Below are 12,852 nucleotides of genomic sequence, written 5' to 3'. Positions count from 1 at the left end.
TACGGAGTCCCCAGCATCCTCTAGGACGTAAGAGAAAAGTGAAAAGGTTCAAGCAATCCTCATTGCTCCGGATTGGCAGCGAAGGGCATGGTACGCGGTTCTTCTCGAGATGCTGACTGAAAATCCGTGGCCTTTACCTCTTCGCGAGGATCTTCTGCAACAGGGCCCGTTCGTCTATCAAGACTTACCGCGGCTACGTTTAACGGCATGGAAGTTGAACGACTGATTCTAGCCAGGAGAGGGATTTCTGACAAGGTCATCCCGACTATGATCCAAGCCAGGAAGGGGGTAACGTCTAAACATTACCACTATATATGGAAGAAGTATGTCTCTTGGTGTGAAAGCAGACAATATTCTGCGGTGGAATTTCATCTGGGACGTTTCCTGCAGTCTGGAGTGGATCTGGGCCTACGCCTAGGCTCCAATAAAAGTCCAGATCTCGGCCTTGTCCATTTACTTTCAGAAACAATTGGCTTCTCTCCCTGAAGTCCAGACGTTCTTGAAAGATGTTTTGCTCATCCAACCTCCCTTTGTGCCTCCCATGGCACCTTGGGATCTCAATTTGGTGCTGCAGTTCCTCCAATTGGACTGGTTTGAACCATTATAGGAGGTGGACGTACAGTACCTTACGTGGAAGACCGTCGGACTGCTGGTCTTGGCTTTGGCAAGACGTGTGTCGGAGCTGGGGGCATTGTTTTACAAGAGCCCCCTACTTAATTTTCCAAGAGGACAGAGCTGAACTCAGGACTCATCAGCAATTTCTTCCTAAGGTGGTGTCCGCATTTCACATCAACCAACCTATTGTGGTTCCGGTTGTTACGGACATCTCAGCTACTTCAAAGTCTTTGGATGTTGTGAGAGCTTTGAAGGTGTATGCAGAGAGGACAGCTCATCACACAAAAATCTGACTTGCTGTTCGTTCTTTATGATCCCAATAAAATTGGGTGTCCCGCTTCAAAGCAGTCAATTGCACGCTGGATCAGGCATACTTATTCCAAGGCAGGATTGCCGGTTCCAAAATCTGTACAGGCCCACTCTACTAGGTCGGTGGGTTCTTCTTGGGCGGCTGCCCGGGGTGTCTCTGCTTTACAGCTCTGCCGAGCAGCTACTTGGTCAAGTTCGAACACGTTTGCAAAGTTTTACAAGTTCGATACTTTGGCCTCTAAGGACCTTCAGTTTGGTCAATCAGTTCTGCAGAAATCTCAGCACTCTCCCACCCGGTTTGGGAGCTTTGGTACTGCCCCATGGTACTAAATGGATTCCCAGTATCCCCTAGGACGTAAGAGAAAATAGGATTTTAAATTACCTACCGGTAAATCCTTTTCTCGTAGTCCATAGAGGATACTGGGCGTCCGCCCGGTGCTTCGTTCTTCCTGCATGGTTACTTTGTTAAGTAATCTGGTTTGTTCAGCGGTTGCCGTTTATGTTTCAAGTTTGGTTAGCATGGCTTTCCTATTGTTCGGTGTGCTGGTTCGTAATCTCACCACTTTCCTTATCTATCCTTCTCTCCAAGTATGTCCGTCTCCTCAGGCACAGTTTCCTAGACTGATTCTGGTAGGAGGGGCATAGAGGGAGCAGCCAGCGCACACTATCAAATTCTTAAAGTGCCCAAGGCTCCCAGCGGACCCATCTTATACCCCATGGTACTAAATGGATTTCCAGTATCCCCTACAGACTACGAGAAAAAGATTTACCGGTAGGTAATTAAAATCCTATGTTTTCCCCCTTAAAAATTCGACACAATACCCCATAATGACAACGGCAAAAATGTTTTTTTTTAGATTTTTTTGCAAATTTATTAAAAATAAAATCACATGTACATAAATATTCACAGCCTTTCCCATGAAGCTCAAAAATTGAGCTCAGGTGCATTCTGTTTCCACTGATCATCCTTGAGATGTTCCTGCAGCTTAATTGGAGTCCACCTGTGGTAAATTCAGTTGATTGGACATGATTTGGAAAGGCACACACCTGTCTATATAAGGTCCCACACTTGACAGTGCATGTCTGAGCACAAACAAAGCATGAAGTCAAAGAAATTGTCTGTAGACATCCGAGACAGGATTGTCTCGAGGAAAAAATCTGGGGAAGGGTACAGAAAAATATCTGCTGCTTTGAAGGTCCCAATGAGCACAGTGGCCTCCATCATCCGTAAATGAAAGAAGTTTGGAACCACCAGGACTCTTCCTAGAGCTGGCCGGCCGTCTAAACTGAGCGATAGGGGAAGAAAGGCCCTAGTCAGTGGGGTGACCAAGAACCCGATGGTCACTCTGTCAGAGCTACAGCAATTCCTCTGTGGAGAGAGGAGAACCTTACAGAAGGACAACCATCTCTGCAGCAATCCACCAATCAGGCCTGTATGGTAGAGTGGCCAGACAGAAGCTACTCCTTAGTAAAAAAGCACATGGCAGCCCACCTGGAGTTTGCAAAAATGCACCTGAAGGACTCTCAGACCATGAGAAACAAAATTCTCTGGTCTGATGAGACAAAGATTGAACTCTCTGGAGTGAATGCCAGGTGTCATGTTTGGAGGAAACCAGGCACTACTCATCACCAGGCCAATACCATCCCTACAGTGAAGCATGGTGGTGGCAGCATCATGCTGTGGGGATGTTTTTCAGCGGCAGGAACTGGGAGACTAATTAGGATAGAGGGAAAGATGAATGCAGTACTGTACAGAGACATCCTGGACGAAAACCTGCTCCAGTGCGCTCTTGACCTCAGACTGGGGCGATGGTTCATCTTTCAGCAGGACAACGACTCTAAGCACACAGCCAAGATATCAAAGGAGTGGCTTAAGGACAACTCTGTGAATGTCCTTGAATGGCCCTGCCAGAGCCCAGACTTGAATCTGATTGAACATCTCTGGAGAGATCTGAAAATTGCTGTGCACCGACGCTTCCCATCCAACCTTATGGAGCTTGAGAGGTGCTGCAAAGAGGAATGGGTGAAACTGGCCAAAGATAGGTGTGCCAAGCTTGTGGCATCATATTCAAAAAGACTTGAGGCTGTAATTGCTGCCAAAGATGCATCAACAAAGTATTGAGCAAAGGCTGTGAATACTTATGTACATGTGATTTCTTAGTTTTTTTATTTTAAATAAGTTTGCAAAAATCTAAAAAAAAAAAAAAAAAAAAAAAAAAACTTTTTGCACGTCGTCATTATGGGGTATGGGGTGTGTGGAATTTGAGGAAAAAAAATGTATTCATTCCATTTCGGAATAAGACTAACACAGGGATGGGGAACCTTTAGCCCTCCAGCTGTTGTTGAGCTACATATACCAGCATGCCCTGACAGTTTTGATATTTATCCATGCTAAAACTGTTGCAGAGTATGCTGGGATCTGTAGTCATCAACAACTGGAGGGCCAAAGGTTCCCCACCCTTGCTGTAACATAACAAAATGTGGAAAAAGTGAAGCGTTGGGATGCAATATAAAAAATTATAATAATAATTTTAAAAAAATTATATATACCGTATATACTCGAGTATAAGCCGACTTTTTCAGCACTTTTTTTTGTGCTGAAAAAGCCACCTCGGCTTATACTCGAGTCAGTGCAGGCAGAGGCAGAGCAGTGTGAAGGAGGGACATGGAGCGCACAGCGCGCGGCGCTCCTGTGTCCCTCCTGCATCTCCGGCGGCAGCAGCGGCGGTTCTATTACAGGAAATACCCGTTCGTGACCTCTGATCACGAACCGGCACTTCCTATAATAGACCCGCCGCGGCCGCCGAAGATGCAGGAGGGACACAGGAGAGCCGCGCACGCTGTGTGCTTCGTGTCCCTCCAGAAGACAGCGCGGGATCGACGGAGGGGTAAGTAACAGCACTGTGGGGCATACCTGGCACTTGGGGAGGGAACGTATCTGGCAGCACTGTGGGGGCATATCTGGCAGCACTGTGGGGGCATATCTGGCAGCACTGTGGGGGCATAACTGGCAGCACTGTGGGGGCATATCTGGCAGCACTGTGGGGGCATATCTGGCAGCACTGTGGGGGCATATCTGGCAGCACTGTGGGGGCATAACTGGCAGCACTGTGGGGGCATATCTGGCAGCACTGTGGGGGCATATCTGGCAGCACTGTGGGGGCATATCTGGCAGCACTGTGGGGGCATATCTGGCAGCACTGTGGGGGCATAACTGGCAGCACTGTGGGGGCATATCTGGCAGCACTGTGGGGGCATAACTGGCAGCACTGTGGGGGCATATCTGGCAGCACTGTGGGGGCATATCTGGCAGCACTGTGGGGGCATATCTGGCAGCACTGTGGGGGCATATCTGGCAGCACTGTGGGGGCATAACTGGCAGCACTGTGGGGGCATAACTGGCAGCACTGTGGGGGCATAACTGGCAGCACTGTGGGGGCATATCTGGCAGCACTGTGGGGGCATATCTGGCAGCACTGTGGGGGCATATCTGGCACTATGAGGGCATATCTGGCACTGAGGGCTGTGTACGGCTAGAGCTGCATTTCCCACCCTAGGCTTATACTCGAGTCAATAAGTTTTCCCAGGTTTTTGTGGTAGAATTAGGTGCCTCGGCTTATATTCGGGTCGACTTATACTCGAGTATATACGGTATTTATCTATCAGACTCTAAGGAACTCGCTACCCCGCACAGTTCCTGAGGCCCCCACTCTACAATCTTTCAAAAAACAGACTCTCCTGTTTTCCTTAATGTCCCTTTAGCATCTCTATGCTCTCTGTATTTTAGAAATGGCTTTTCTGTACTTCATTGTTTATGTACTGTATTATGCTCATTCTGTTAAGCACCTTGAGTCTAACATTGTGCAAAAATTTTAGGCATGTGTGGAAAAAAATGCAAAGTAAGAAATGCTTTCAAAAATAGAAGCATACCTCCCAACTTTTCATTTTTTTTTTAAAGAGGGACACAAATGCGGCGAAGCCGTGTGCGCTCCCGAAAAAGGGGTGTGACCTAAGAAAAGCGGGCGTGGCTTCGCGGAGGACCCGCGATCATGAGCCACGCCCCGTTTTCGTCACTGAGGGGGCATGCCCAGCGCTCTATAAACCGCTGGCATGCCCCCTCTGACTCCAGTGAATAGACGCTGTGCGCGTCTATTCACCGCTGCTCTGCTAAGCAGGGCAGCGAGAGACAGAGCCTCCGCTCTGGGACAGTCCCCAAAAAACGGGACTGTCCCGCGAAAATTGGGAGGTATGTAGAAGTGTTACGTTTTTTTTTTTTTATCAATGAACAAAATGCAAAGTGAATGAACACAAGAGAAATGTGAATCAAATCAATATTTGGTGTCACTTCCCTTTTTCGTCAAAACAGCATCAATTCTTATACACTGCAAATATCTGGCAAAACTTACCACAGATGATCTGTGGATTTAAGGTTGCTCAAATCCTTCTGTATCTTCATGTAATTCCAGACAGATTTGATGAGTTGAGATCATGGCTCTGTGGGGGCTTTATCATCACTTCCAGGACTCCTTGTCCTTCACATGGAAGATAGTTCTTAAGGATATTGGCTGTATGTTTGGGGTTGTTGTCCTGCTACAGAATAAACTTGGAGTCATTCTGATGCCTCCCTGATGGTACTGCATGATGGATAAGTACCTGCTTGTGTTTCTCAGTATTGAAGCACAAAGAAACAGGCAACGTTAAGGACCGTAGATGCAGTGGTCAGCCAAGTAAAGTTAAGGTGCCCATATACTAGACCGATATTGGCTATTTAGGTGCGATTTCGACACATCAGACGACATATCACGAGTGAAAGTATCACAGCGTGTGTATTCCACTTATGATTACGATCTGAGGCGCGTTCCCGGGGGTCGTAGGATGGATCCTATAATCTTACCTGCTGCTTGTAAGATCTGGCCATGTCGCATGTGATGAGGTGCAGATAGAGCGCATGCGATCTATCGTGAGTTAAGATGAGTGGCATGTACGATATCGTGAGTCCAGGAGCTGCCAGGGAGCGCCCAGGAATTCAAGGGAAATTACATGCGATACGTCACTGTAGTGTATGGGGGCCTTTAGTGCATCAGACTCAGATGAGACATCATGGTTATTTCCCTTCGAAATCTGAAGATGTCCAGCTCAGAACTGGCAGAAACCAGTGGGACCCAGGTACACCCATCTACTGTTCAGAGCGCCCAGGAGTTCAAGGGAAATCACATGTGATACGTCACTGTAGTGTATGGGGGCCTTTAGTACATCAGCTGAGACACATCATGCTTATTTCCCTTCGAAATCTGAAGATGTCCAGCTCAGAACTGGCAGAAACCAGTGGGACCCAGGTACACCCATCTACTGTTCAAAGCACCCAGGAGTTCAAGGGAAATCACATGTGATACGTCACTGTAGTGTATGGGGGCCTTTAGTACATCAGCTGAGACACATCATGCTTATTTCCCTTCGAAATCTGAAGATGTCCAGCTCTGAACTGGCAGAAACCAGTGGGACCCAGGTACACCCATCTACTGTTCAGAGAAAACTGGCCAAAAGTGGTCTTCATGGAAGAATTGCAGCCAAAAAGCCATATCTTACATGTGGAAGCAAACCCAGGCGACTCAACTATGCATGAAAACACAGGAACTGGGGTGCAGAAAAATGGCAGCAGGTGCTCTGGACCAATGAGTCAGAATTTGAAATATTAACAGAAGACAGTTTGCTTGCTGTACAATAATGAGTGTCTACAGGCAACAGTGAAGCATTGTGGAGGTTCCTTGCAATTTTGGGGCTGCATTTCAGCAAATGGAGTTGGGGATTTGGTCAGTATTAACAGTTTCCGCAATGCTGAGAAATACAGGCAGGTACTTATTCATCATGCAATACTATCAGAGAGGTGTCTGATTGGCTCCAAATTTATTCTGCAGCAGAACAACGACCCTAACCCTACACCCAATGTCATTAAAAACTATCTTCAGTGTAAAAGAATAAAGAAAAACAAGGAGTCGTGGAAGTGATTATATGACCCCCACAGAGAACCGATCTCAACATAATCGAATCTATCTAAAATGATTTAAAAAGAGACAGAAGGATTTGAGCAAGCCTAAATCCCTAGAAGATCTGTGGTTGGTTCTCCAAGATATCTGGAACACGATAGATAGATAGATAGATAGATAGATAGATAGATAGATAGATAGATAGATAGATAGATAGATAGATAGATAGATAGATAGATAGATAGATAGATAGATAGATAGATAGATAGATAGATAGATAGATAGATAGATAGATAGATAGATAGATAGATAGATAGAATGCTGGCTCTCCCACATATGCAAGGTATATAGGACGGCACTCACAGGTCTTGGTTGCACAGAAAACACCAGACTACTGAGTCGTTCTGTTCAATGTTTTCAACTAGATATGTCTTGAAATATAATACCAGGGATTTGAATTTTGCTGCTGGTGAGAAATAGGCACATGCCACTATGTTAGAAGTTAGTGGAATAGACGTTAGATCGCAGAAGCTACTTGATGGCAGCAAAAATTCAAAATCCATGTAGATGTGGCATGTGCCTCTTTTCCACTGGGCCCGTCAATTATTCCGTGCTGGTCAAGACTGCTTCATCCTCGAGCAAAAATGCATGGCAATAACCTAGTTAAGTCACTTATCCCGTGCTTAGCATCAGGCGAACTACAGTTATCGTGCTCAGCACTTGTGACCAGCCCTGGAGCCCTACTTATCATAGATTTCTGCTTTCAGCTCAGGAGAGAGCAGAAATCCACAATACTTGCAGCCTTGAGGCTGGCTGCTAAAAACAAATCCATAGCTTTAAACTCCCACAAACAATTGAATCACCCCATAAAGCAGTGGCAACGAGATGCGGAGCAGGGATATAGTAAGTACATAGAAGTATAGTTGCGATAAAACAAAACAAAAAAAAGTGTTAAGACATATAAAATCCCGTAGGGATGGGCATCGATATCTCGGATTTATCAATAATACAGTACAACGTGTTGGTACAATGTGTTGCGAGATTTCATCAGATATGGTACACTCAATAGAGCATGCAAAACAATTCTGCCGCTATAATATAGATCTTTCCCATCCCCGCTCTCTCCTTCATTCGTTTTAGGCTATCCTGAGATTCTCTCAACTGCTTAGAGAGCCTATCAGGAGACAACAAGAACACAAACGCTCACTCAGCCCTGAGCTGCGGACCCACTGTAGACAGCAGCTGCACATTCACAGTACCCAAAATGTATCTATTTCCTCAAGGTATTATGTATCTCTTCAAATATGGTGATCCGGTCCCGTATGGACTCAGAATATTGATTCAGGAACGCCGATTGATCATCCCTATGTGCGAGTGAGAATCTAAATCAGAGTAAAATTTTGTGGAGTGTAACAGCTGGGTATGTGCCTAGTGCCTGTAAATTAATTAGGAGCATGATAAAAGACAGGGAGTATGTTTGTAATTACAGGTACTAGCATGGATATACATATTTTCATTAATCATTTTGAAAACAAGTAATGTACTTGAGGAGTTGCTGAATAAAGAGAACATACTATGGAATAGAGATGGTCTGGTGGCCAACACTACATAACATCACCACACAAGAAATGACTTTGCTGTAAAGCCTGTATGAGCAGGGAGCCACTATGCTCACACCCATAAGCTAGCAAAGATAGAGGAATGCATCAGCAAGGAGGTGAGCTGTCTACTCCTACACCTCATACTAGCGACACTGTGACAAGAGGTTACTAAAAAAAAAACAAAAAAAAAACTTTTTGTAGAAATCTCACATTCTCGAAAATCTAATTTTTATTCATTTGACTGTAAATGTTAAGGAAAAATTTTTTTTTATAGTATAACTGATGGGATCACTTTCCAGTTGGAATGTGATTACAGTATATGGCTACCTTAAGTGAACGTGAATGCAGTTATGATGGTCATCAACGAGATCTAGCTAGTCAGCAGTGGAATTAATTGCCGTTACCCGTTATGGCCGTCAGAGAAGCATGGCATATTATCTGACCAAATTTTTGTGCATGACTTATACTAATCTAATCAATAATTAGCAGCCACTGCACTTCTTTAGGGGCCTCACAATACAGCATTAGGTAAAACACAATCAAAACAAACAGCATAACCTTCTCAAAACGATAAAATTACAACTTAACCCATTTAAAATATACCATAGTATATTAAACCACGACACACACACACTGTTAGGAAAATGTTAACTTTTCCATAGACTTCAAAAATACATATAATGTGGGGAATGAGATTTAAGAATTGTGAAGGAGGGTAAATTGAAATTAAAAAGGATCTAGGTTTCCTTTTTATTTAGGTGATCAACAAAATAAAATGATGGGTGTGAATTCACATACAGAAGTCCATACACAACACAGACCCAGTTAATTGTTAGTTTTCAGAGATCCATCCACAATTGGGATTTGTCCAGTCCTAACAGACAGCAATTGCAGAAATTAAGAGTTATGGGCCCTAGACACTTTGCGATCCCCCACCGAGCTGCCCGACGGCGGATACGGCCGACTGGCGACCCGGCGGCGGGGGGCAGTGAAGTTTCTTTACTCCCCCCGTCACCCAGCTCCATAGCAATGCATGCAAATATGGACGATCTCGTCCATATTGGCCTGCATACACAAGCAACAGGGCACCAGCGATGAACGAGCGCGGGGCCACGCATCGTTTATCACTGGTGCCTCCACACTGAAAGATATGAACGTTATCTCGTTCATTAATGAACAAGATCGTTCATATCTTTCAGTATTATCTGCCAGTGTGTAGGGCCTATTAGTCTCACATCTCAATTAAGTCAGTGCCATCTTTATATGTAACATATTACGAACAGCTAAAGGTGCAGGAAGACTTCAATTTAGGCAGACTCTTAATTCCTAAATGAAATGCACACATGCACTTCTTAAACTAACAAGTAGTCCATTACATGTAAATCAACCAATTAATTAGGATAAGATCATACAACTGGTAGAAGGAGTAAAACAAAAAATAGTAATAAAATAAATGAATCAATAAATAAAGCAATGTTTAAATACAAAGTCAATTTTGATTAAGATGGAACACAAATTTAAAGTATACCTGCATAGTTTTAATGTGTTAGTTGCGCGTTTTCTGTGACACACAGGTCAAGAATAAAGCTGCATTCTCCTCACTCTGCACTGACTGGACTACAAACATATCGAGAAAGATTACCAATGTTTAATGCTGAATGAAAACTCTGTAGACAAAATCCATGGAAAGAACAGTCCATGTTTTAGGAGTTACTGTATATCCATCATAACTTTGAAATAAACTGTCCCTGTGTAAGTGCTTAAAGTCAGCGAGAAAGAAGGAGATTAAAAGTATCTGGATGCATTGCGCAATAGAGGATGTAAGAAGGCAGGTCAGTAATCCAATAGATTGTGTTTACACTGCAGCATGCAATGAATAAGATTTGACCTTACAATGGGTCACAGAATATGGATTTGGGATTCCCCCAATTGACTGGTATTAAATAATTTTTCTACAAATCACCTCTTTTTGACATACCAGAACACCACCACCAAACACTAGGGGGGATATTCAATTAACAAAATGATATCACCCAGCCCAGGGCTATCCTATTAGCCCCACTAAAATGGTACGAGCTGCGGCTTATCGGGTTTGTGTTACCATCTGCACCGGGTTCCGGCTCCTGACAGCTCCAAACGCAGACAGCTCCGGCTCCCCCATCACATGACCACCACCGTGGCAAGCGGGTCATGGTGCTGCCCCGGATTTCCAGCAGCCCTCACTGCAGTCCCAGCCTGCCACAGGCAGGTGAAACAAATTCCCCGATAAGCGCCGGCTTTTCGTTTCCTCGGCGGCGAAAACACACAGGTTTCACAGGCACTTTTTTGTACAGGAGATCTAATTGTATACCCCGCAAAAAAATATCAGTGAATTGCAAAACACTCCAGTTCAATAGGATACCGCCCTAGGGATCACAGAGCAATGCCCCATTAAACTTTTGGCACCACATTATGGAAGGGTAATACATTCGTTACATGTTTAAGCAATTCATTTGAGCCAACGATAACACTTTCACAAAGTAATCTTAAAAGAGTGAAACATAGGGGGCAATTCAATTGTTTATGCGTGCCCAATCTTCCATCTAAAGTGATGGGAGACTGGTGTTTGCCTTTTATATTAAATTTTTTGTAAGATATTGATCGTGCCCTGCATTGGCGGATTTAGCCGCGTAAAACGGCTAAACCTGAGCAAACTTCTGAGCAAAACACACACAAAAAATGCTGTTTGTTTGCGGGTCACATTTCTGCTCGCCAGCAGGGGAGCTGCATGCAGCAATGCCAGTACCGGCAGCTGTTCGTGCCTGAATGGAACAACAATTGAATTGATCCATCAGGCACTCAGTACTGACAGCAAACACTTAAGTTCCCCCCCACAGACTAATACTATGATGTCAGCATAGCATTAAACAAGAGCCCAGATGCACTTCTACATTATTACTTCTTCCTTGTGAAACACAGAAAAAAGGAATTAACAGTTCACCATTTTCAAAAGTGCAGCACTCCTATCTAATCTCAAGCAACTACAGTACAGTAAGGTCACACAGGATATGTTATTTGGATAGGAAGAGTAATGGCTCAGTGACTAACCTGCAGTTAGGGGGAGGATCCAGAGTGATATCTGCCAGTTCTTTCTGAATCCTGTGGGAAATAAAAGAAACAAAAGAATAGTGTAAACAATGTGTAGCAAGTGATCTACTGACTCAGGTAAGCAAGCAGTTAACAATATTCACCAAATAATGGCTTGCAATTGTTTCAACCATCATAAAAACTAACAGCAAGAGAATGTCTGGATAACAGACTTCAAACAGTGGTCCCTTTGTGGCTCAATGAACATTTGTCCCTTATTGCCACCTTTGAGTAGGAGGCAAGTAGTGATACCTTAAGCTGGGTACACACTAGATGACATCTTGAACAATTTGCCGATTTCCAATGGATTGGAATTACAAATCGTTCAAATCATCCAGTGTGCCGTATTGACAGATTAGGCATACATGCTGCTCAATCGGATGATGTCGTTGGCGGCGCCATGCATCATTCAGTGTGTAGGCAATAGCCAATGTATCGTTACATCAGTCATCGGTTGGGTACACACATCATGCTATATGTACCCAGCATTAGGGCAGTGGTTTCTCAAGGGGTACTCGCTGTAGTGTTCAGAGGTACGCAAACAAATTTCTGATAACAGGCAGGAAAATTAACATTTTAGATGAAATTGTAATAAAACTATAGCGTTGATTTCTTGTGGGGGGTTTTTTGTTATGCGTTTTCATTTGTCATGTTTTAACAATTGCAGGAATAGTTTTTAGATTTTTTGCTTTAATTTATTGCTTTTCTTTTTACATCTTTATGATTTCAACTCAACTAGAAAGTGGTAAAACCTATTAACAGAATATAGGCTGCTAACATCAAGGACACTGTTAAAAAAAATAATAGTCTGGATGCCGCTAAATCCAGATAATCACTTTTATTCTGGAAACTCCAATGATAATTTTGCTGTAATTGCCCATATGTGAGAAATACATGTACAATCCATTGTATGCTTGTGACATTGTTTTGAATCTTGCTTATAGCACAGTTATTATATACAGGTATACACACACACATACACAACTAAAGGCCCATACACACTTGACGATGCACACATCGTTAACGACCGTCGTTAACGACTTCCCTTGAACTTCCCTTGAACAGCTGAGCAAACGACATGAGCATACAAACTACCAACGACCAAAGACGAAAGACCAAAGACGAAAGACCAAAGACCATTCATCGTTGAAGCATCCAAGCTGAACAGTTTATTAAAATAATGAGCTGGGAACAGGGCTGGTGAACAGTGGCTTGGT

General features: G+C 43.9%; 1 protein-coding gene across 3 annotated transcripts in view; it reads right to left on the bottom strand.

Annotated features, from left to right (window-relative positions):
• The window catches only part of UBE2E1 (ubiquitin conjugating enzyme E2 E1), a 73,033-nt gene that overhangs the window by 50,585 nt on the left and 9,596 nt on the right, over window positions 1-12,852 (bottom strand). For all 3 annotated transcript variants that reach the window (XM_063922211.1, XM_063922209.1, XM_063922210.1), the window contains one exon: window positions 11,597-11,647. In XM_063922211.1, the coding sequence (XP_063778281.1) occupies window positions 11,597-11,647 (51 nt within the window). The remainder of the gene's footprint in view (window positions 1-11,596; window positions 11,648-12,852) is intronic.

This window comes from Pseudophryne corroboree, chromosome 5 (genome assembly GCF_028390025.1).
Source record: "Pseudophryne corroboree isolate aPseCor3 chromosome 5, aPseCor3.hap2, whole genome shotgun sequence".
Lineage (NCBI taxonomy): Eukaryota > Metazoa > Chordata > Amphibia > Anura > Myobatrachidae > Pseudophryne > Pseudophryne corroboree.
The sequence above is the reverse complement of the archived record's forward strand: the minus strand, read 5'-3'. Positions and strand labels throughout refer to the sequence as shown.